The 23615-nt window shown below is 50.1% G+C and overlaps 1 protein-coding gene across 8 annotated transcripts in view; it reads left to right on the plus strand.

Annotated features, from left to right (window-relative positions):
- LOC149332913 (uncharacterized) overlaps nt 1-23010 on the plus strand; it is a 333095-nt gene extending 310085 nt beyond the window's left edge. For 7 of the 8 annotated variants that reach the window (XM_089558485.1, XM_089558487.1, XM_089558489.1 and 4 more), the window contains 9 exons: nt 7551-7929; nt 9262-9624; nt 10161-10562; nt 12053-12504; nt 15544-15779; nt 18098-18966; nt 19640-20164; nt 21116-21447; nt 22017-23010. In XM_089558485.1, the coding sequence (XP_089414611.1) occupies nt 7693-7929; nt 9262-9624; nt 10161-10562; nt 12053-12504; nt 15544-15779; nt 18098-18966; nt 19640-20164; nt 21116-21447; nt 22017-22203 (3603 nt within the window). In that variant the 5' untranslated portion in view covers nt 7551-7692 and the 3' untranslated portion in view covers nt 22204-23010. The remainder of the gene's footprint in view (nt 1-7550; nt 7930-9261; nt 9625-10160; nt 10563-12052; nt 12505-15543; nt 15780-18097; nt 18967-19639; nt 20165-21115; nt 21448-22016) is intronic. The other variant, XM_089558491.1, reaches the window with a different exon arrangement.
- Nucleotides 23011-23615: the final 605 nt, after the last annotated feature.

Genomic DNA, 23615 nt, shown 5'->3' on the forward strand with positions numbered 1-23615 from the left:
GCTTGTTGCTGGAAACTACTTGCAATGCTGGTTAGAGGGTTTCATCTTAACGGAGACGCCCCGCCGCGGTGGCTCAGTGGTTACGGCGCTCGGCTGCTCACCCGAAAGACGCGGGTTCCATCCCGGCCGCGGCGGCTGAATTTCTTGAAGGCGAAATTCTAGAGGCCCGTGTGTATTGCGCGATGTCAGTGCACGTTGAAGAACCCCAGGGGGTCGAAATTTCCGGAGCCCTTCACTACGGCGTCTGTAAGAAGTCTGTAAGACTCTGGCGTCTGTAAGAAGTTTCGTGCTGGAGCTGCTTCGTTCGGCTGGTTCTGCCGTCCTGCTACGACCCGACCGCTGCGTGCGTTGGTCGCCGTGACCCGTTAAGAAATCCACTGTTCATGTCCCTCATAGCCTGAGTCGCCTTGGACGTTAAACCCCGATAAACCAACCTAACAAATCTTAACGCAGACTTAATGGCGTGAATGAGGAGGAATTCATGGTGCTGTTGCAGTGATTCAGCACCGTGGCAGAATCCGTTGCAGTGTTTTATCTAGTATGGCATTCTGTACGGCCGCGTTTCGGTTTTTATACTCTGTGCGCGGACTTCGGTGCCTGGGAATACGTTCCGGACTAGTCCGGAGCCCTTCGGCTACGACTGCGACCCCTAGGGACGATGCGCCCTGCGATGGGTCATTGTGCGGTTTTGTAACGCGAAATCATTCATCGTTGGATTGTTTTGTTCAATAACTCGTGCCACATCGGCGCAGTGATGTATACACTGTCTACCACTGGGGAATCTGCGAATAGCGCGGTCTGCCCTATTCCACGAAAAGGCCGTTCCGTTTTCGACGAGTCCGTCCAGACTTGAGAGACGCAGCGGCATGCCCGGTAGCCGGCGCGGTTTCGTTGGCGTGCCTCGTGTATTACCTGTCCGCTTCGGCGGCCGTCCTCCTTGGCTGCGCGGCGACCGTTGCTCCCGGGGTGGAGAGGAGGAAGGGAGCGTAGGCCTCGCCCTCTCCCTGTCCAGCCTCTGCTGCGGGGTGGCCCCGATCGCCAGCCACCGACGACGACGACGTTCCCGGGGAAGGTCACTGGCGCACCGACTGTCCCCCCTCCTCCGCTCTGCGTTGGGGCGGTGGGAGATCCCGTTCACGTCGCGTGCCCGCTCCCCGTTTGTTTTGGGCCGCAGCAGCAGCGCGGTCGGCGGCCCAGTGCGCGATTCGCGCGTTTCGCGAATGAGGCTCCTTTTTAGGGCGAAAGCTTTTAATGACTCATACTGTCGTCCGTTAGCAGAGGGTGTCACACCTTTGGCAGCGTTTAACTCGTGTTAACTCTGGAACTAAAAAAGATAGGAGAAAAGGAGTGGTTGCTTCAGATAAAAGAGGAAAAAATTTACATAGGAGCCAATTTTGATGACTGCAGATTAATTAGTTAATTATAGGCAGAAATATCGAAATTGCGTCAAAATAGCGCAGGCATCGATATAGCCACGAGAACAGTGTGACGTCACATCCACCGGAAGTCGTCATGGCATAGTGAAAATTCTCACAGAATGGTCGGGAAAACGTCGGATTTATGTCAAATTACACGGGAAAATGTGTAATTAAGCGTAATTAACACCTAAGATCTGCGAAATATGTACAATTTGGGTATCGATGTAGCCACTGGAACGGTGTGACGTTACATCCACCAGAAGTCTTCACGGCATTGTGTCCTTGGCTTTCGCCTCTCAGCACTTTAGTTGCCAAAGTGTCCTCGCAATTTTTTAAGCATCCGTGGCCGGTATACGCTGCGCAGCGATAATATGAGCGGATCCCGAACTATAGGCGTTCTGTTATATCTTGCCAGTGGCTGCTTGTTTCGAGGAAAGCTAGATGTTTGCCCATCGTTCATACTCTCGCCTGGATAACGAGCGTGCAATCTCCGAATAAGTCATCGGTGCATTTGAGACTCGCTGCTTCTTCATCCCGTGGAGAGAGAAAGTAAACTTTTGAGTGTTTGAAGGGCGCAGGTAGGCTACGGTCGCTTGGTGGCCTTGATCTCGGCGACCTGGTCAGATCTGCCTGTGGGCAGTTTTGTTGCCACATGTCCGTATAGGAGCAATTGGAAACCGCACTGCGGATCCTGCGGACGGTGCGTCTCCTAGCGGCAGTGCTTGACAGCATCTCGAGTTTTTCCGGAACGTTAAAACAGACAAATCTTCGTAGCATCCCTTCGAATCGGGGAGGTGGCGAGCGCCACATTGCCTAGTAGCTGTTTTATGTACTTCATACTTTTTTCCCCCTTACATTGCACTTTTAATCCTATTCTGTTGCTTTCCCATTCTAAGCCGGCTGCTTTCAGTGTTCTCAGCTATATTGTCTCGATTTCGGCGCAGGCGTCCTGGCCCTTCAGAAAATATCGCGCCATCCGGTCGGTGCCCGTCGTGAGAACTGCTTTGCATCCGCTATTTCTTGAACATAAGCTTGCTCAGTTAATTGCGAATGGAGTGGACTGTACAACAGGGTCTAGCGACGCCACATCGAGCGATTTTTTTGTGTTCCGCCCCTTGCATCACTGCCGCTTACTCCTTTTCGTCAGCCGCCGCGGTGGCTTAGGGGTTGTGGTACTCGGCTGCTGACCCGAAAGACGCGGGTTCGATCCCGGCCGCGGCGGTTGAATTTCTTTGGAGGAGAAATTCTTGAGGCCCGTGTACTGTGCGATGCCAGTGCACGTTAAAGAACCCCAGGTGGCCGAAATTTCCGGAGCCCTCCACTACGGCGTCTCTCATAGCCTTAGTCGCTTTGGGACGTTAAACCCCATAAACCAAACCAAACCATCCTTTTCGTCAAATGCCCTTGCGCCATAAAAAAAAAAAAAAACGCTATCATCATCATCATCCTCAAGCTACAGTCGTGGTTCCGAAACGCTGATTTGTGCCTCGCGGCGGCCACCGGAGCGCAGAAGGCGCGTACGGAAGCATGATGGTTGTGAACGCAGTACTTAGGCCGCGGCGCGCGCGTGAAATGTGCATGCTTCTTAAAGGTGCAATGAAGAGGAATCTGAACTCGTCTTTTTACCGCGGGCACTCGTTCTGCCCATTCCGAGCATTCTTAGAAACTTCGACTTATTGTCCTGTGCGGCCGACCTCCCTAATTTAAATCGGATTAAACGTCCCGGCTCCCGCCTTTTTTTCAACTCGCCGCTGAAGGTAGGAGGAGTCAACTAACGCGTGATAACTATTCAATATAAGTTAACCAACCTGCTGGTTAGCACATCTGAGCTGTATCCTGACGTACTACACCGCTTACAATGCCATGCCAAAAAAAGCGCTATGTCTAACTCAAATGTGAAGTCTTAAAGGTGCAGTGAAGGGGAATCTGAACTCGTCTTTTTGCCGCGGGAACTCAATCTGCACGTTCCGAGCATTCTTAGAAACTTAGATTCATTGCCCTGTATGGCCGATTTCCCTAATTAAATCGAATTAACGTTCGGCTCCCGCCTTTTTTTTTTTTTTGAATTCTCCCCCGTACGGTGGGCGGAGTACTACGTAGTAGTCCGTAGAAGCAAATAGTCCGCGCGTATTTTTATTCCTGCGGGCTATATTATCTCCGAATTAAACTATTTATTCACGGAAACCTAAAAAACAAAATAAAGCGAAAGCAAAGCCTCCACGGAGCTGGCTGAAAGGCACTCCCCGCGTTGGTCGACTTCGCCCACCGTACGGGGGAGATTTCGAAAAAAAAGGCGGGAGCCGGACGTTAATTCGATTTAATTAGGGAAATCGGCCGCACAGGGCAATAAATGGAAGTTTCTAAGAATGCTCGGAACATGCAGATTGAGTTCCCGCGGCAGAAAGACGAGTTCAGATTCCTGTTCAGTGCACCTTTAAGTGAAACACCCTGTATATAGTAGCCCTTGGCGCATTCTTTGGTAGACCACTGTCCATTGTGGGTGTACGTTGGCGGATGGATACTTCGCCCTTAGCGAATCGATCGTCTTTTCAGAATCTCCTCTGTACGTGACATTTGCAATTCAAGACCGTTTTCTTTTTGATGAAATGCACGTAGCACTGCTTCAGTGTTCGAAGGAGTTTAATGGTTTATTTATACATTTATACTAACCTATAGCCTTTTTATAACTATATATGGTATTATACGAACTTATAAACGTTTTATACTAAGGTTTGCTTATTATACTAACCTGACCCACTCTTCAAACTTAATCCACCCACTAATCTCCTATATCCTGCATTAATCCACCGACTAATCCACATTAATTCATTTTCTGGGGTGGGCCTAGTTTCAAAATATAGCGAGTTCTTTGGAATACTTTGGAATATTTTTAGGTGGGCGTTACTAGCATTTCCAAATGCTAGTAACGCAAACTAGCGCATGAGCGCAGTCATTGTCTTTGTCTGTCTTTCACATGTCGTGTTTTTTTTTTTATGTAGAGAAAAAGACCACGCTGGAGGTACAAAAAAACCGGGTAGTTTGTTTCTGAACCCCTCAACAACTTTCGACACGCCCTTCGCCCTAAAATTGTATTTAAAAAAATGTGCAATTCGTCTTTGTTGACTAATTAGCAGAACATTAAAAAAATACTCGGTACTCTCAGACGTCAAAAAAATGTCTTGTTTCGCCCAGCTGCAGTTTCCCGTTTTCTTTTTTTAAACCTTGGTTCAAGTTACATGAAACACCCTGTATGCTTTAGAGGCGTAGCCTAACAGGGAGCGACCACTGCATGCCATTGCGCTGAAACTAGGCATGGCTTCACAAAGACCCATTTTATATTTTCGCGTTGGGGTCATGGATAGGGAGTCATGGCAGTATTCGTTTTCCGCGCGTGCTGAATTTTGCTTTCATACTTGTCCGCGTGCTGCGAAAATGAGCGCCTCTTTTTCTACGAGTTCGTCATTTTGCTTTACGCGGGTTGGCGATCGAATTTCGATGGAGGCGAAATTCTAGAGGTCCCTTGTACTGTGCGATGTCAGCGCACGTTAAAAAACCCCAGGTGGTCGAAATTTCCGGAGCCCTTCATTGCGGCGTCCCTCATAGCCTCAGTCGCTTTGGGACGTTAAACCCCATAAACAAACCAACCTATTCGAAAAAAAAAATGGCGGCAGGTTAGGACTCGACTGGAAACTTACCCGCCTCACTCAGAGTTGCGAATTAAGTTCAGCGTTATATTGGTCATGCACTGATTGAAAAATGTGGCGTCGTATCTTGTGCGCCATTTCCGGCCATTGATTGTCGAATGGGTTATTTATTTTATTTTTTTATGTACCCGTGTACTAGTGACGCCTCTTACCGCCTCCCATCCCCTTGGCGAGTTTATTTCATATCCACCCAGTAATCACTCCTCAGCTTCTTTTTCTTTCGTACCATAGAAGCAGGTGACCCGCCGCGATGGCTCTGTGGTTGTATGGCGCTCGACTGCTGACCCGAAAGACGCGGGTTCAATCCCGGCCGCGGCGGTCGAAATTCTATGGACGCGAAATTGTAGAGGCCCATGCACTGTGCGACGTCAGTGCACGTTAAAGAACCCCAGGTGGTCGACATTTCCGGAGCCCTCCACTACGGCGTCCCCCACAGCCTTAGTCGCTCTGGGACGTTAAACCCCCGTGAACTTAAACCATAGAGGCCCGTGAACCGCTCTAATATTTTTTTTTTCGCTAAAATAGGAGGCTTATACTTAAGACAGGTTTACCTAGATGCTCGTCCATGAAAAACTACGCAAATATCTTCTCCGCGAAGTTTTGGAGCAGGCTGCCACATTCAGAAACAGCGGTTGCCAACAATGGGCCACTGTCTGCGGCGTCCTGTTACAGTGAACTAGAAGTTATTTCTAGTTCACTGTAGTCTTGTACTACTCTGCTGACCAACCTCAGCGCTGAGAAAAAAAAAATCAGTTTTTGTTAAATGTTGGACTGTGTCAAACAAGCCAGTGACATCAAAGTCCTTGAGCTTATAATTTCTTCTCGTGGTTAATTTCTCGTTCAAGTAATAAGAAAAGCTTTAACAGCGGTCACCATTTTGGCACGGCGGAATTCTGTTCGGATCGTTGTAGACGGCGCTTCTATTCCACAGCTGTCACCAGTGTTGGAGACGGAGGGGCCCTTGGGTTGTCTGACTCGTTCAGCTCCGCTGGGCCCGGCTGCGAAGGATGGTGTCGTGGAGGAAACTGTACAGTAGGTTTATTTGTACATATTTACACTCGAGATGGGAGTGCTCCGGTCACAAAACAACATCCCGGTAAATACGCTTCGTATTCCCCAGATCCCTGGCAGGGGAATGAGGTTCTGAGATCGTTGTCCAATCAGATGGGCACATGTGGACACTGGTGGTACCACCCACGGCAGGGGGCGATGCTGATGCTCTCTCGAAGCTTGGTCGATGGAAAGGGGCTGAGGCAGAGTCATCAAACACTGCCATGTCAATCTGACCACTGCGGCAAGTCGTTGCCTTCGTTGCCTCCGCGGGAAAGTAATTTCCCGCAGTCTCCCAGCTGGTGAATGAACGTCCTCATACTCCCCCGCCGGATGTCCGAAACACGAGACCTCAGTCGAGAACACAGCCGTGTTTCAATTAACAGCAATAGCTTGACCTTCCGCAGCATCACTCCGTTCGGCGACCCGCGGGCAGACTCGGCCACTTGACACCGTCGCCGATGCCTCCGCCGCTGCTTCCGCCGTCGCGCAGGCCTCGCCGCATCTTTGCTTCACGATGAGTCATGTCTGCTAGGAATTCCTCCCAGGCTCGTGTTCGCCGATTTTAACAGGATGTCGTGAATGTAGGCAGCGGGGCTGAGCTTCACTGCAGTTTTGGGTTGCGGGTAATGATACGTTCCATTGCAGCCTTTCATCCGAATGAGGCAACTCATTTCTGATGCTCATAAGCACGTAACGTTGTGGTTCTTTCTATATATGCTGTTACGGTTTTATGGCACCGTTGTTTTCGTGGTGTATTATTTTGCATATAAGCATATGGGCGACTAACACTGCAGATAAGGAACTGTGTTTTGCCGTGCAGCTGACCCCTAATTGTGGGCACAAGTGCTCATAGACACAGTGAAATGTGGTCTTTGTGCACTGCAATCAACGGGAAACAAATGCGCGCAACGCACCGTGTACGCAAAGGAAGCGTTCGGAGAGTGCATGTCTCCGCAGTCCGACCAGAGGAGGTGCGCCATATGCTAGTCTCGCTTGTGATGCCATCCTCTATGGCGCCTGTGCTCTTTGGCGTGTCTTTAAACGCTGTATGTGGGCTTCCCTTTACAAAGGGTAGCTTCCTCTGCAGCTCATTCTTTCCTCGTCCCGGAGAAATTTGTGCAGTGCGGTGAAGGAATTCCCGTCGCTCCCCCTCCGTATTTTGGTGACGTACGTGAGATGACAAAGCCGTTTCTTCTGTCATCTCGAATAGACACTTCTGCCTGGTATGCCTTTCCCGTGTCTGTGTGTGCATTAATTCCGTCAAGTGTACGCTCGGGCATGTGTGTGTTATGCCTGAGAGTGGTACGTGGTGTCTGACTTGTGGCTCTGTCTCCCTGTCCCGTTGTCTCACGTGTCGTGCCGTTCCTGGTCGCAGGGCTGTGGTGGTGCGTGTCCCTCCCCCGGTGTGTCGGTGGTGGTGATATGGGCTCGGCGGCGTCCGGAAGGAGCCTCCTGCGGTGCTTCCGCCTGCCCGCGCTGAGCGGCCCTTCCGCCGGCGCCCTCCACTAGGGGCCGCGATGAGCGAGCGCGGCCACGGCCGGCAGCAGCACGCGTCGCACCGCCGCTCGCAGCCGGCGCCGGAGGGGTCCGACGGCCGCAAGCTGAAGCGGCCCAAGAAGGAGCCTGCCGCCCCACCGGCGGCGGCCACCTCTTCGCCCTCCTCCGCTAGGGGCACGTCTTCGCGCAGCGCCCCCTCCCGGCGGCTCAGCGAAAGCGCCAAGGCGGCGCCGCTGCCAGCGCGCCGCAACTCCAAGGTGCGCCACTAGGTCGCGCCACAGGCGCATGAAAACTTGTCCAGTGGCTCTGATTCACTCATGGCCGCCTGGTTGGCATGGTGCGCATGCCGACCAGTCCCAGTAAACTCAAGATTTGGCAAGTCGACCTGTACCGCACCATATGTTCTAACAGCTGTGTTAATTCACACACTGATTGGCTGTTCCTTGAAGCAGCTTCCACAGTGCTCCCAGGTTTAGCGATACAATGTGTGTGTGTGTCCTTCTTCCAAAATCCCCTCTTGGTTTTCTCAACTTTTTCCCGTAGTGTTTTTTTTCTTTGCAGTTGTCCACGGGTGCAGTAAGTAGCATGTTCTGACTGCAGCCAATTCTGTTGGACTGTGTTCACGTATGTCTGTGTCTTTTAACAGGATATAAACTCTATCTCCGATGTTTCATGTTCAAAACAGCTATCCATTGTACAGCAGTAGTGTTGTGCCGTGCGCTATTGAGGTTTCGCATCTTGCACTGCATCTTGAACCACAGTGCAAAGAGGGATAGGGACCTGTCGACTGGTGCCAACTGGTCCGCTATTGGCGCCACTCGAAAATACCATCAGATGTATACCTCAGCCACCATGCTCTTTCAAGCGACAACTGCATGCAAGCCATTCTCTGGCGTACCGTATCTCTGTCCAGTACTGGAAGTCTTCAAGTGTATCTATGCTATCATTTAGAATGCACATTGATATGGAGGTTTCTGTTTGCTGGAGGTGCAAAGATCCTCTTTTCATTTCTTTTTGAACATTAGTGGACATCTCCAAAGATTATGGTACCGAAAGCACAAGCCTTTAAGCTTGCCATGGTAACTGTAGTGGCCCTGTAAACGCTGAGAGATAGTGCAGCAAAGATGCTTGCTGTGCTATACAAAGAGTATTCTGGGACGAGTATGCTGGGTTAAAGTTTCTGTTCTATAAGGTAGAACATTATTAGCTGATGGGAGCCATATCCCTTTCAAATCTGGCGTCTTGAAGAGGAGGAATGAGGCACTCTGCACTCTGTAAAAATTCCGGCGAGACTGCTGGACAGGCGAGCCAAAGGTATACGCAGTGGTCTCTAATGACACCACAGGGTTGAGGTGAGGTGGTGCCTAGGGTGGTTCAACAGTAGATACCATAGTGGTCCCAATATAGTCCCCAAATCTTTTTTTTTTTACTTTTTCCAAAAGCCTGGGTGAAAGCCACATGCAAGGGGGCTACATACGGTGAAGCATGCTAAGGGCTTTGGCATGGGTGATTGTCTTTCTCAAAGTAAAATTAATACATTATGGTGTGTCTTGCTTACATTTTTTGGTGTGTTCTGTTGCACTCTGCAGACCAAGGCACGGCCACAGCCAACGAAGCCCCAGCCAAAGTCGCCACAGCGGAAGCCGCCGGAGCCACCCGCAAGGCACAACGGGGAGCGCGTTGGGCGCAAGCGCAAAGGGGGCGGTGGCCGTACACAGGGCATCCTGGGCCTGTGTGACTCGTTCTCATCGCAGTGCGACCTGCGGGGAAGCCGGTCTGCCCCCACGGCCCCACCGATGCCTGGGGTTGGTGCCCGGGCTGTGGAGGCGGTGCCGAGCCCCGGTCCCAACCTACGGCCCAAGTTTCCCGCCTTCCTGGCATCCATGGCGGGGGTCGAAGAGTGGCCCACGGCCCGCGTCCAGCGAGTCGCCAGCCTCAATGCTATGGCCAAGGTACAACAAGTTGCGATCTATCTTCATAAATAGTAGCTTGGAGTAGCTAGGGGTGCTACATATATGTCACACTGACCAATGCGCCACAGCGCTGTCCCATGTTCTGGATTTTTGCCAAGGCTATAAGGAAAATCTGCATGTTTTGTGTGTTTGCGGGGTGAAAATCCTACTGGTTCCTTCCTAGCATAGGGCACAATTCCCAGTTGGGACCATTTGGTTTCTACTGGGAATTGTTCCATAAACCAGTTCAGATCAGTAGGACCAATTCGGATTTTCACCTGGAAGCTTGTGCAGCTGTCTGTACATGCCAATTTCCTTTTTTTCTTTAAATGTGCCTTCATTGCAGGTTGTTCAGTGTGCAGTTTTTTTTTCATTACATGAAAGCAATATCTGTGCTCGTCTTGCAAGGAAGTTTCTCTAATTTTCTCTTTTTGGAATTAGTGAAGCAGTTTGGAATTCAGCTGGGTGCATTAAAGATTGGGCCAAGAGGGGGTGAACAGATCAGTGCATTCATTTTCAACCTTTGTGCGTTTCAGGTGCACATCTTGTACGAGAACGAGAGCCGCCCAGCCATCGTTGAGGCAGACGATGCGCCAGAGGACTGCAAGGCCCTGGTGCCGCTGAGGGTAGACACGTCGTCACCGTCTCCGCCACCCCCATCCCCACCGCCCCCGTCCCCACCCCTGCCAGCCACAGGAACCAAACGGCGGAAGAAACCTGTCGCCCGCAAAGTGATCAAGCGGAAGCGTGATGTCCTCGACGCTGACGTGGAGATCATTGACACGCGGCAGTGCCGGCGCATGGCCAGCCTCAACGCACAGGCCATCATGGCAGCTAGCTACAGCCGTGAGCGCAGCACCGGCCGCAAGTTCGACAAGGAATCTCCCTCATCCTCTTCGTCAACATCATCTTCGTCAGCAGCTTCATGCGAGCTTAAGGTGCTTTTCTTTTTCCTCCCCTATTTGCCATGCAACCACATGTGCAAAGGCGATCATCCAAGGTGGCACCTTGCAGTCAGTCTCTTCTGCTGCTGTGAGCTGTAGCATTCTATTTGTCATAAATAATAGCTTCATGTAAGGTGGTCATCTAGGGTGGCGTCTTGCAGTCAGTCTCCTCCATTGCTGTGAGCTGTAGCATTCTATTTTTCGTAAATCATAGCTTCACATAGGCTGAGAGGAATAATTTCAGGCATAACAATGAAGCATGTGAACGCACAGGCCTACATTTCGTTTTATTTCCTGCTTCAGGAGCTAAACCTTGATGTAACGAACCTCCGTGAAGCGAATTCCTCGGTATTACCAAGTTTCTTGATTCCCCAGTGCGGCCCCCACTGAAGCTTTTATATTTGCGAACTCCATATAATGAAGGTGTTGCAGTGGTCAACCTTGATATAACGAGCTCTCCTTGACTAGTTCTGCCATACTAGAACTATGGCCGATGCACCCAAGTTTCGTGGCGATAAAAAAAACGCTAACCGCCATGAGAGGAACGTTGCAATGAGCGAGCGCAGTTGATGCGGCACGCCGTGGACCAGTGTGATCGGCGCCTCTCCTTGGCAAACACATCAGTCTCAGCAGCTTTTGCTTCTTTAGCATAAAACCAAGTGGCACTACAGCAGCTCATGTCCAAAGCAGCATAAAACAACAGGATGTCGCAAAGAACACCCGGGACGAGCAGCGCGCGCCTATCGATGCTGCCACTAGGTTGGTTGCTCGCACGATTCAGGCGCCGACAGCAGACTTCGGCGGAAGCTGGGATGGCGCAACACGAGACGAAAAGTCCGTTTCCAGGGGCTACGGCTGACGACTGACAGCCAGTCAGTTAGCATGTTCCTTTTTTTTTTTTTACGAGGGCTGAGCACACGGAAAGAGGCAGGTGCTTCCTACTCCCCCTGCCTCTTCCACTCTCCTCATCTCGCGCATAGCGGCCTGGGTTCGGTGGCAGTTGATGGCTGTGACCGCATTTGCCTTATCAGCGCGATCGCGAAATCTCTCTCCATGTTTAAACTTTGAGTGATGGCGGTTTATCGTGGGTGTGTTTGTTGGGTTATTTCATCCGCATTCATTTTTCATTTTGACTTCCGTCGCTTTGAGTTTTCACGCAAAAACTAGATGCAGCCGTAACCTCCATGTAACAAAAGTTGTAGGATTTTTCCCAGTTTTGTTATATCCGAATTTAACTGGATAGAACAACGCAGTGAAACTGATATGAAACAGGGTGGAGCATCACGTTTTCCTAAAATCTTTCCAGTCAGTTTTGAGCGAGTTTCATGTCGGGATTTTGGTTCTTTTTTGATAATGTAATAGTACAAAAAAAAAGACATCACTCTGGTTATTGCTCATTGCATTGAGGAGAGTGTCATCACAGCTTTGATACAACACATCAGTTTGTGAAGTGCTGAACTTTTGCCTGGCGCGCTTTTCGACAGGTTGTCCACCATCACCACCAGCAGGAGATTGTCGTCTGCTCGGTGCAGACGAAGACCGTTCGCAAGACCCTGCAGGAAAAGGCTGAAGTGCCGGCGCTGCCCAGCATAGCCAAGGGGCCGCACAGCGAGGTAGTCAGGCGGCCGCGCAAGAACGATGCCAAGGGGGCCTCCGCCGCGGAGGCCGCCTCGGCAGCGTCCTCCTCTTCGTCGGTGGCAGTGAGCGAGTACCGCGAGGTAGTGCGCATCAACACCACCAAGGAGATGGCGGTGAAGGACGAGCGGCGGGAGAAGGAGGGGGTGACGCACCTCTACCACTACCACACCAAGGCCACCTGCCTGCAGATGCAGACGACCTACAGCGGCCCGCCCAGCCCTGCCCCATCCCACCCCGCAGTGTTGGGACCACAGGCACCAGGGTATGGGCAGGGATATGACCGCTGGTGTGGCCTTGGGTACGACTGTGATTACGTTCATGGTTATGTTTGCTTGTTAAGTTTGCTGGTTATGTTCTCTTGTTATGACTAGTTACGTTCATGAATGCAACTGCTAGTCACGTTCGCAGTTGTGTTTTCAGCTTTATTCATCAGATATGTTCACTGGATATATTTTTGGTTATGTTTGCCCTTGTTTTCACTATTACATCAGTGGTTGTATCTGCAGTTATGTCCTTGGTTATTTCTGTGGGCGTGACCACAGGCTCAGAGGGAGATATATGGGTTGCTATTGGAGGGGCACTGGGCGTTCCCATGTGAACTATGTTTTTCCTGTATTTTTTTTCGTCAACAATGGGGTCCAGCATGGTTTTCCTTACATTCGCCCGCGCCTGCACAGGCAGCAACAATAAGTGTAATGATGGCGGGCCGTAGAGCAGGAAAACAAATGGACTCCCTTTTACGGCGACAGCTGTTAAGTGCCCATACCTGGGTTTTGCGTTGTAGTAGTAGTGCGTTGTTGCACGTCGTAGTCGTCGGCGTAACTGATGGGAGTGGTTGCCATGGGAACCAGCAGGATAATAGTTATCCTGGAAAGAGGAGCGCTACAGTGGCAGGAGTAAGGTACTGCTATAGCATGGGAATGTGTAACTGGAGGATAGTTACGACAGTAACTATCCGTAGGGTGGTTACCTGGGAAGGAGGAGAAACTGGTGAGAACGGAGGAACGTAGCAAGATATATCAGCGGCAACTGATGCGAAACGGGCTAGCCCGAGGGGAGGCTCATCGGTGGCTCCGTACTACTAGAGTGGCAGGCAGGGGAGAATGTCTAATCAAAAAGCAATTACATTTGGAAAACTAAAGAGACGCTCTAAAGCTATGCAGATATGAAGTCATTCTCATTTTCCTTATCTCAACATATCTTAAAATATAGATGCCTTAGTAACTATCACTGAATTTCACGTTACTCAGTGGTAACCATCCTATCAATCTTTTGGTGCAACCGCTTGTAGTAAGCTCAAACAGCCTTGTGGTGAGATGTGGTGTGCATCAAGCAGCTCTGGACCATCAATCAGCACCCCATAGCTTGTGGCATGGTTCTGAGACAATATACTGCCCCGTGGAGGTGATCACATGCATGCAGACTAGTGAGCTGGAAACCTGACTGGTAAGAAAGGTGATTGGTATTATGGCATGTGGCTTTGGCAGAAATCATGAGTGAAACTAGCACCGGTTAGACCAGTCTGTATTGCTTGGCTGAATGCCTGCCCGGCTTTGTGTCGATGACAATTGCGAAAGCGAGGGGTGGTGGCCACCACACTGCAAATTTTCCATCCACACTAAAATTTCCAGGCTACACGAAGCCACAGGGGCTTCACACCGACCCAAAAAATTTGAAATTCCTCTGCTCCATACCACCCCACTACAAATTCCTGGCGCTGTTCCTGCTCTTTGTATAAATTCCGGTATGATTGGCAGTACCAAACATGACATTCACAGGAAAGGTTGCAAGCGCTAAATCATTCGATATTACAGGTGCAACCCTTAATTTTCTGCTGTAGAAAGTTTTCAGTTTCACGGAGTGAGAATAAAGGATCTGCAATATTCTGCGGTCACATGCTTAGCCTCAATGACCCAAGGTTGTGGAGAAGTTGGCCTTTTCTAGCAGCTGTAAGCCTAATGTGTGAGCTTGATATCTCAGTGGAAAAAATAATTCAGGGGAAATAATAATTTATTTTTCTTAGTTTGTGTCCACTTATAACAAAAAGTGCTTTCTGAAACAGATGAGTAAAAAACAACAACAAAAACTCACATTATGTTTGTTTAAATACAGTGATATTGCTTTCGATAGGCACCAGTATCATGACTTAAATCCCACATGAGCATGCTGGCACATTGCTGTTGACACGCTTGCTTTACTGAATGGATGGAGGAGCAAACATGTCAAGGCACCAACAGAACTTCATTCGTTGCCAGATTCTGTGTTTAAAGAGAATTCATACGATTAAATTAATCACATACCCATTATTCTGTTTATTCCTACTGATGTGCACAAACATAATATCATCAGAAAAAGTATGTGGGTGCCAACACGCAGTTACACGAAGATTGTTAAAATTTGCTATTTTTCGCGGAATTGGAGGAAACTTAGGGGCCTTAATTATGGGTGCGCCCTGCACTACAGTAAAACCAATCACTGCAGGCTTGCTGTGAACAAAAAAGCCATGGTGCTTTGGCATTAACCACCATCATTACTGATCAGCTTGATGTGTGAAGGTGGGGAATATTTTATGAGAATAAATGTATACCGTATTTGCTCGTAATCAACCCACCGCCCACTTTTGTCTGAAGAATTCTTTTTTTTAACCTCATGTATCAAAAATATGCCACTGACTTTATGGCCGGTGTACAGCGATTGGCTGGCATCATCTGACACAGAATTGTTAGATCACGTAATGATAAAGCAACAACCTTTTTGAAGCGAATGATTCTAAACGTTGGCGACACGAACATGGGTGACGGACATGTGGGCGGGGGCATGATGTGAAATTTCGATTCTGGCAAAAAAAGTTCTTCCCCACGTAATGACCCTTAGCAAAGTGGAGTTTTGGGCCAGTTGGTGATTCATGATTTACAGGTTGGCTTAGCGCGTGACAAACGAGCTCGTCCTGTGTCCCTCTCTTGTCCTCGATTGTGTCGCACTCAGCCAACCGGCAAATCAGTTTATTTAAGGCAGAAAGCTGCGCTAGTTGGTGTTTGCATTAAGAGGACATAGTAGTAGCGCTAAAAAGCAAGGACGACAGGGCAGATAAAGACAACACAGGTGCTAGCACCTGTGTTATCTTTATCTACCCTGTCGTCCTTGTTTTTAGCGCTACTACTATGTCCTCTCAGTGCCAAGTTATGACAAGTTTATGTCAACTTTTATGACAAGTTTATGTCAACTTTTCTGGAAAAAAGTGGGTTCATTACTCAGGCAAATGCGGTATTTCATGTGAATGTGCGCACACGCGGAACATTCGGACTCTAGACGCATGTTTTGTCTCTTGACCGTGCAGGTACTACGGTCCCCCATCGTACCCTCCAGCCCTGACAGCAGCGCCCATGGCAGCTGCAGCAGCTGCTGCAGCACTTATGCCGCCACCCACGGCCAGTGCCAGCTCCACCCCAGCCCCCAGCTACGGTGTGAACCACGTCATGCCCATGGGTGGGGCACCCGTGCACAGGCACTATGGGAGCGCCTTCACAGTCCCCCACTACGGCCACGGGGTGCCATACCCACCGGCTGAGTACGGTGAGTACTCCAGTCCGTTAGAACGGCACGCCTTCAACTGTACTACATATGGGAAGGTTGACCATCCTGTAAGAAGAATCTGAGCCCTGTTTACAGCTCTAGCTGTATTATATTAGCCCACTTCTCTTGGTGTCACGTCGTTGGCGGTGTTGTCATCCTCTCCACATGTCTGATTCTGCAGCACAAAGGCAAACCGTATTTACTCATTTAATTCGCACGTCCCTAATTTATTACCTGAGTTTACAAAAAAAAAAACTTGTACTCATTTGTTTTACGCTCCTTGCTGTGCCAGACCACCACCAGTATGCATGGGTGTGTGTGCAGGGAAGGCTTGGGAATATTGGCGAGGCCGCGTCGCAATGTGCAGTCTGGAAAGACGTGTGGCAAGAGGACACCGCATTTAAGATTTAACTGCCAAAGCCAAGCCAAAGCGAAGTCTTATCTGATGCATGCGGGGAGCAAGCACGACTGGTTGTTTTGGGCGAGAGTGACTTACTATATGCGCCGGCGACCCATATGCGGTGTCTAGCAGAGTCCCCCCCCCGAGCCATGGGTAGCACGTGCGCCGTGCCGATACCCCTGCCCAGCAAGATACGTGGAGCTCCATGTGTAAAAAAATATAAACAAAACAAAAAGTAGATTGGTCAATAAATTGGTTACAGTTAAAAAAAAAAAGGAAATCTAGTTGCGCTTCGTTTACCCAGCTTACACCTGCCGGTAAATGCTTTCCCGGATGAATAGTTGTAAGAGAGAACTTCCAGTAACCCCTGGCACGCACTGGATTCTGAAACTACGAAACCATTTACTGTTTGGTATGTCCTTAGTCAGCCAGACCCTATTTGAAGGCACTGCCTTTTATCTGCATTTGGCACTGAATGCTAGCTTTGTCATTGTATCGTTGCATGTTTCGCCACGCCATTTTGCGGGGAGGTACCATATTTGCTCGCGTAATTTGCACACTTTTTTGTTTTTCCTTGAATTAAGGCTTCGAAAAGGAGGTGCACAAATTACATGGAGGTTTTATGAACGCATCCCTAGAAAACTCTACACATAACATGCTATGTACTGTGGTATACTGCCGCATACAAGTCAATCACACAACTCTCACCCCTCGCTGGCCAGAAAAAAGTACACTCCAAATGCAAGACGACGTCCCTCCCCCCATGCCCGCCCCAGACCCACATCACTTAGTTCCATACGTGACGGCATGAGGGCGCATGTGCAGCCCAAAGCAATAAATGCTTAATATTACAATTGCAAAGCCAGCACTGACAGGCAAACGGAGATGCAAAGAGATAAAAATGGCGCCTTCACATGCGGCCCGGCTAAGTAGCGCCTAACAGAACAGCCACCGATCTGGTAGTTTCGGTTTCTGGTGTGACGAGTGCTCTGGAGGTTACAGGAAATTAGCTCTGGTTAGCTCTCGCAGCTGTTCGTACTGGAAAGCGACTGCCAGTGCGAGCGAGTCAGGTAAACGGTGCACAATGACTTTTCTTTACTGGAACCTATTTACACATTACTGGTTTTTTTTTTTTACATCACTCACTCACATTTGGCAGCCACGTGCAGCAGTGCTGCCGTGCCAATCCTGTGTCGTGTTATATTTGGAGTCAACTCATCTTTTGGGGCCAGAGAGTTGCCATTTGGGAGGTCAACATATAGGCGGCTATATATGGTATTTTTCGCACTTTGGGACCTTTGTAGAGTTTGAAGGCATGTTTGCAAAACCTCCGTATCATTTGCGCTCCCCCTTCTTGAAGCCTTATAGTAAAGAAAAAGAAATGCGCACATTATGCAAGTAAATTTCATAATTACTAAGCTGCTCGCTCAGGGGCACGGCCACTGGACGTTAGTCTCCGCTTTCCAGTGAAGGTGAACTTCGGCAGCCAAAATCGATCTGGAGGCCCTGGCCCAGACCGTGGTGCAGAGTACATTTCCCTTCAGCCACAAATCCGCTCGTTCAGTCATTAAAAACTGTTCTCGCTATTTGTATCTTTTCAGTGGCATTGTGCACAGTGTAGGATTACGAACAGCACGAAAAGCAAGAGATGAGAAAAGGCCCGATGTTGAAGAAATAAACTGCACTAGTGTGGCGAACTGGGCTTGTTTGCGAAGGTTCATGCTTAAAACAACGCGAAAGATTGGACAAAAGAAGGAGAAAGCACAAGCGCTGACACTGTTCAGGGGCATTTAAGTGGCAGTGGCACTTGTGCATGGCGTCGTCATTGTGTGCATTTCGTGAACCACCTAGCAGTGATTGTTCGCCTTACCCCGGGGGGGTGTGTGTCTGAAATTTTCCTTTCTGTTGTTCATTCCAGTGCCAGGCTACTACCAGCCGGCAGGGCCCCTGATCCAGCCTGCGCCGCATGACCAGTGCCTCATCCACAAACCGGTGCCCTATCACCCCCAGCACCGGCCCGCCCCCGTGCCCCCCGCTCCACCCCCCGGCGGATTTCCAGCGCACTGCCCCTCCCCTCTGTGCCCTCCTCCCCCACACTGTTACTCGGAGCACATGCCATGCAGTCCACCGCCCCCACAAGGGGGCGGGGCCCCCGGACCCACCCCTCCGCAGTCCTACCCACCGTACCGACCCAGTCCCTACCACACACAGCCGCCCCCTTTCCAGCCGGCACCCACAGCGAGCGCGTCCACAGCCCCGCCCCCAGCATCATCCTCGGCCGTGGCTCCGCCCCCGGCTCCACTTCCGTCGACCACCGACTCGTACCAGATGTCGGCAACTGCGTCTGCAGCGGCCGTGCCCAAGTCGGAGCCCATCACACCGCCGGAAACCAAGTCGCCATCGCAGGGCAACGAATTTTCGGACGCTTCTAAGGCACCGGGCAAGGATGGAGGTGCGAACGGAGCTACTCGGACGACTCCGTTCCAGCCCGAGGCACAGCTGTCGGTGGCCGAGCCGCTAGTCCTGACAAAGAAGGCACCCAGACCTCCTCCAGCGAAGCCCACAGCAGCAACGCTGCAGCCAGAGACAACCCTCTCGGCAGTCGAGCCTGTGGTTCCTCTGAAGAAGGGCCCGAGGGCGGCGGAAAAACAAGCCAAGACTGGAGCAGTGGTGGCCCAACAAAAACTGAGCCGGACCGCATCTGCAGAAGAAAGAACAACAGAGAAAAAGTCCTGCCCAGCCAAGGCCGTGAAACGAAACTTGCTGAAGGCAAATGAGGTGGAGAAGGTAATATATTCCATTATTCTTGACAGCAGCACCAGTGTAATGTTGCATGGGAAGTTGTAGATTACCTTGTAGGGTATCAGAGAGCCTCAAGTTGAATCAAAGGGAGTGCGGTACACTGAGGCATGATTTGAAAGCAGGTGCAGGCCTATGGTTTGGCTTGGAAGGTGTGGGTGCATAGGGACAGTCTTCCACAAGGGTCAAACAACAGGCGTCAAATAACAAGGGTCAAATGAACATACTTTTACTGTAGTGATCAGACTTTGCATTAGCACCTCGCCAGTGTTGGTGTGTTTTAAAAGTGTAAGTTAGAACTCAGACTGAAATCTAGTTTTAACAAATGTGGAAGCATACCAGCCACTTTTCTCAAGCCTAGGAACAGAAAGAGGAATCAGTTCAATGCGAACACCATTTTTCCTTTAGTGCGAAATATTGTGTGGTCACTGCTGCTGCTGTTGAGAGGCATAGGATGGTAAAAGAAATGAAGTAAGGCCCAGGCTCAAGCATGCCTTTTTTTCTGACTACTATTCCTGTAGTAAAATTAAAATAACCGGTAAAATCAGTGGCAGTGTTCTTCTTATGGTTGAAAAGATGATTGTTTTCACCATTTTTTTTTGCTGTCCTTGCATTCCTCGCATCGCACTCTATTTTTTTCCAACCATCCTCTCACTTCCAGGTGTGCCTACCGACCGCCAGGAATGGTGTGAAGAAGACCCTGCCAAACCATGTGGCCGCTGTGAGACTTCCAGAGAGAAAGAAGCAGAGGCTGTCATGCGAGACAGAAGACGCCCCTCAGCCAGAGAAAGCGGCACCTGGGACAGTGGACAGAGTTTCTGTAGCCCTATCCACAGTAGCTGCAACAGATCTGGCTAGCAGAAAAAGTGCCGTTGTGACGAACACTGCCGACGACAGTGAGGACACAGGTAGTGAACACACCGTAGTGGGGGCTCAGTTGCAGAGCAGACCACGCAAGGAGAACGGTTCGGTCTCACAGTCAGCTGCTGCCAAGAAAGCGCAGTCTTCGGCTGCTGCTGTGTCCAGTGCTGTGGCGGCCAAGAGCTCGGCTGTGTTGCAGACTAACAAGACCCCCATTGTAGTGCTTCCCCCCAAACTGCTGCTGAACAAGCGACCACCTCGGCGGAAGTTTGCCCACGGGTGGTCTTGGGATGGGGAGCCCATTCAGAAGGTGGTCGTCATGAACGTGAGTGCTTCTTTCTGCTCTTCTTCTTTTACGGCGACAGCTGTTAAGGCCATGTTACCATTTTGTGTGGCGTTGGCGTCATTGGTGTAACACACCAGATGTAATGCTTCATGCTGATTGGTCACAATGGAGTGATGTCACGCATAACATCACCACAATGCACCGCGCTGTCTGGTCTGAATGCCAGTCATTGATTGGTCCGATGACAGTGCCAATCGACATGAATGAGTTACCACGACTGAGTGTTTAAACATAACAGACGTCCCGCACCATGCCCAGAGACAGCGTGGCATTGGCACTTGACTTCCGCCATAGCTGTTGCTGAAATTCGCATTCTCATGACGGTAACATCCAGCCGGTTTTATTTTTTTTTCCCCCCCTGTTTGTGGCATTGGTTCATTCAGACATCTAGGCCTATTGTGCATACAGCAAGATCCCTATAAGGTGAAGTCTGTTAAGCCTGATAAATTGAACAGTTTGTATCTGAAGCAAGAGATGAAGAAACATAAGGCAAACAGCAACAACCCGCCGCGGTGTCTCAGTGGTTACGACGCTTGGCTGCTGGCCTGAAAGATGCGGTTTTGATCCCGGCCACGGCGGTCAAGTCTTGATGGAGGCGAAGTTCCAGAGGCCCGTGTACTGTGCAATGTCAGTGGCCGTTAAAGAACCCCAGGTGGTCGAAATTATCCGGAGCCCTTCGCTATGGCGTCCCAATAGCCTGAGTCGCTTTGGGACGTTAAACCCGAATAAATCAAATCAGCAAACAGCAACAGGCCGGCGCATAAGTTCACTATTATCTCTTGTCGTCGTGTGTTCCCTACACTGCTCTCCATCTCCTGCCTCATGGGCAACACACAAGCCAGACAACCAAAACCCTGCATGCTCTTGCATCTCTTCTTTTGTGCATTGCGGTGCCTAGTTTCCAGAATGATTTCTCCGTACTCTGCACAGAACGAGGACTCTCCGCGCTTCCGGCTGTGCTTCCCGGCCATGCGGCATGTGGAGGGAGACGTCATACGGGTGCGCGACTGCGTTCTGCTGCGGTCGGGCCCGCGCAAAATAGACCTGCCATTCGTGGCCAAGGTGGCTGCCCTGTGGGAGAATGCGGAGGACGGGGAGATGATGATGAGCCTTCTGTGGTACTACCGGCCCGAGCACACGGACCAGGGCCGCAAGTCCCACCACATGGAGGACGAGATCTTCGCTTCCAAGCACCGCGACGCCAACAGCGTCGCCTGCATTGAGGACAAGTGCTATGTCCTCACATTTGCCGAGTACTGCAGGTGAGCGGCAAGTTGTGCACGAGGTTTTGTGGTGCAACTTGGCCACGTGTGTGGCCCCTGTTGAGGCGTCCCATGCTGGCAGCAATGACCGCACGATGTGGTAAATTCATGGAGCACTCAATAACTAGGTGGAAGCTGGGCAGTACCAAGAGTTTTGGTGCTTTAATCGCGTAGATAGGCCACATTTCAGCAGTTGAAAACACTTTGCAGAAATCTCACTGAGGGTATGCCTTTATAAAATGGCTCAGCTCTGTTGGTACTAAAGATAACTTGTTTCTGAGATTTGGGATTCATTTCAAGCCTTAATGTACCAACTGCATGTTGGGAGAAGTGTGTGGCTCGCTGCCAAGGATTTGTTATTTGATGCACTCCACAAGGAAATCAAACTCTTGAAGTGTCACTTCACGCGTATATTGGATCTCTGTGGAGGCAGCTGTAAGGCAATGAAGCGTAGTCTCTCTTACTCCACCTCCCTTTCTTTCTTTTTGACCGAGAGGAAGTATTTCAAAATCGGACCAGCGCACAGAGCCTTTGCTTGAAAGGTATTTGCACTGGACACTTCTTTGCAGGTATCGGGCACGCACGAAGATGCTTGAAGAAGGACTGCGGCCGCCAATGGCGGTGGTGCCAGATCAAGAAGATGGCTACAGCCGGCGGGACAGGCTGCCTCCAGGGCGGATGGATCCACAGATGGTGTTCTTCTGCCGCCGCGTGTACGACTTCCGCCAGAAGCGAATCTTGAAGAACCCTTCCTGAAGGTGGCGCTCACTGGGGCCCCCCTTCTCCCCAAGGGGACGGCACAGCCGACGGTCGACGACGCATTCCGCCAGAGCGGCTCCCATCCTGACGGCCCCCGTCCTTTTCCTTCTCATCTTTTCTACTCTTCTGTCGGCTCGTTTCAATCCGTCTCGAAGAGCACTGTTGTGTTGCCTGGTCAGGAGGGTGGGGCACTTGATGTCACTCATCGTGTCTAGCCGTCATCAGTGAAACAAGTATCTGGAACTTTTTGGACAGGACACATCATCCCATGCAGCAAGACTGTAGCATGTGCTGCAGTTTGCCATCTTTTAAGTTTCCTGTGCTGCTTTTATTGCTGCCGTCTCTGATCTGCTTTGGTGTTTGAAAGACATCTTAATGCAGACGTTTGAAAGACGTCTTAATGCAGACGTTTCGAAGACGTCTTAATGTAGATGTTTGAACGACATCTTAAGGCAGATGTTTGGAAGACATCTTAATGCAGTGCAATGAATAATATAAAGTTTGAAGTCTTCATAGTCTCATTCACAGTGTAGAGCATGACGCACACACACATTATCATCAGGTTCCGTTCTGAAGTTATTGACATGAGTCGCCAAAAGCCTGTCATCAGCGACAATTCTAAAAATAAACCATCATGTCTCTGCAGAACTCGCATACCTCACATATGCTTTGTGTATGATCTCTTTGCAGAAAGCAGCGGACGAACAAATTGCAAATGCTATTCTGCTCCCAGTTTTGCTGAGGCTTCTGTTTCGTTACTGAAAGGAGGTTCTTTAGATCCATCCTGGTGAACAGCGCAAAAAAGGCGGGACAACAACAAGACAGCGCTTGTCTTGTTGTTGTCCCGCCTTTTTTGAGCTGTTCACCAGTATGAATGCATACCAACTCGCCCAGATCTCAGCCTTTCTTTAGATCCGTAAGAACCAATATTAAATTAAAGATAAAAGTTTGATTGGGACTGCTATCACTGTAAAAAGCAATAGGTTAAAGCAGAGCTGTCACTTCCATGCTGATTTTTTGTGTGTGTGTGTGTGTTTATGGCTCTCACATGAAAGTTTTCAGGTTGGATACAGTCAAACCTCGATATAACGAACAGAGATATTGCGAATTATTGGCTATATCAAACTCTTCATAAATATTTTTGAGAAGTGCATGCAATGTATCCATGAAACGGATGTATTGAACCCCCTAGCGCCAAACTGTGCCGTTCGATGGCAGGCTTCGCCGCGCTGCACAAGGGACTGGTGGAGAAGTGGCAAAGCAGCAGCACAGGTGGCTGTAAGCTTGCAGTAACAATCCTGCGCTCATGTCGGCTGTCACAGAGGTGGTGTAGGCGGTGATAGCTTTCGCTCTGACGTACCGCTTTCCGCGCGACACAGCTGTTATGCGGGGAAGCCACCATAGGCGGC

Source organism: Amblyomma mixtum, chromosome 8 (assembly GCF_055824585.1).
Source record: "Amblyomma mixtum isolate Tamu chromosome 8, ASM5582458v1, whole genome shotgun sequence".
Taxonomy (NCBI): domain Eukaryota; kingdom Metazoa; phylum Arthropoda; class Arachnida; order Ixodida; family Ixodidae; genus Amblyomma; species Amblyomma mixtum.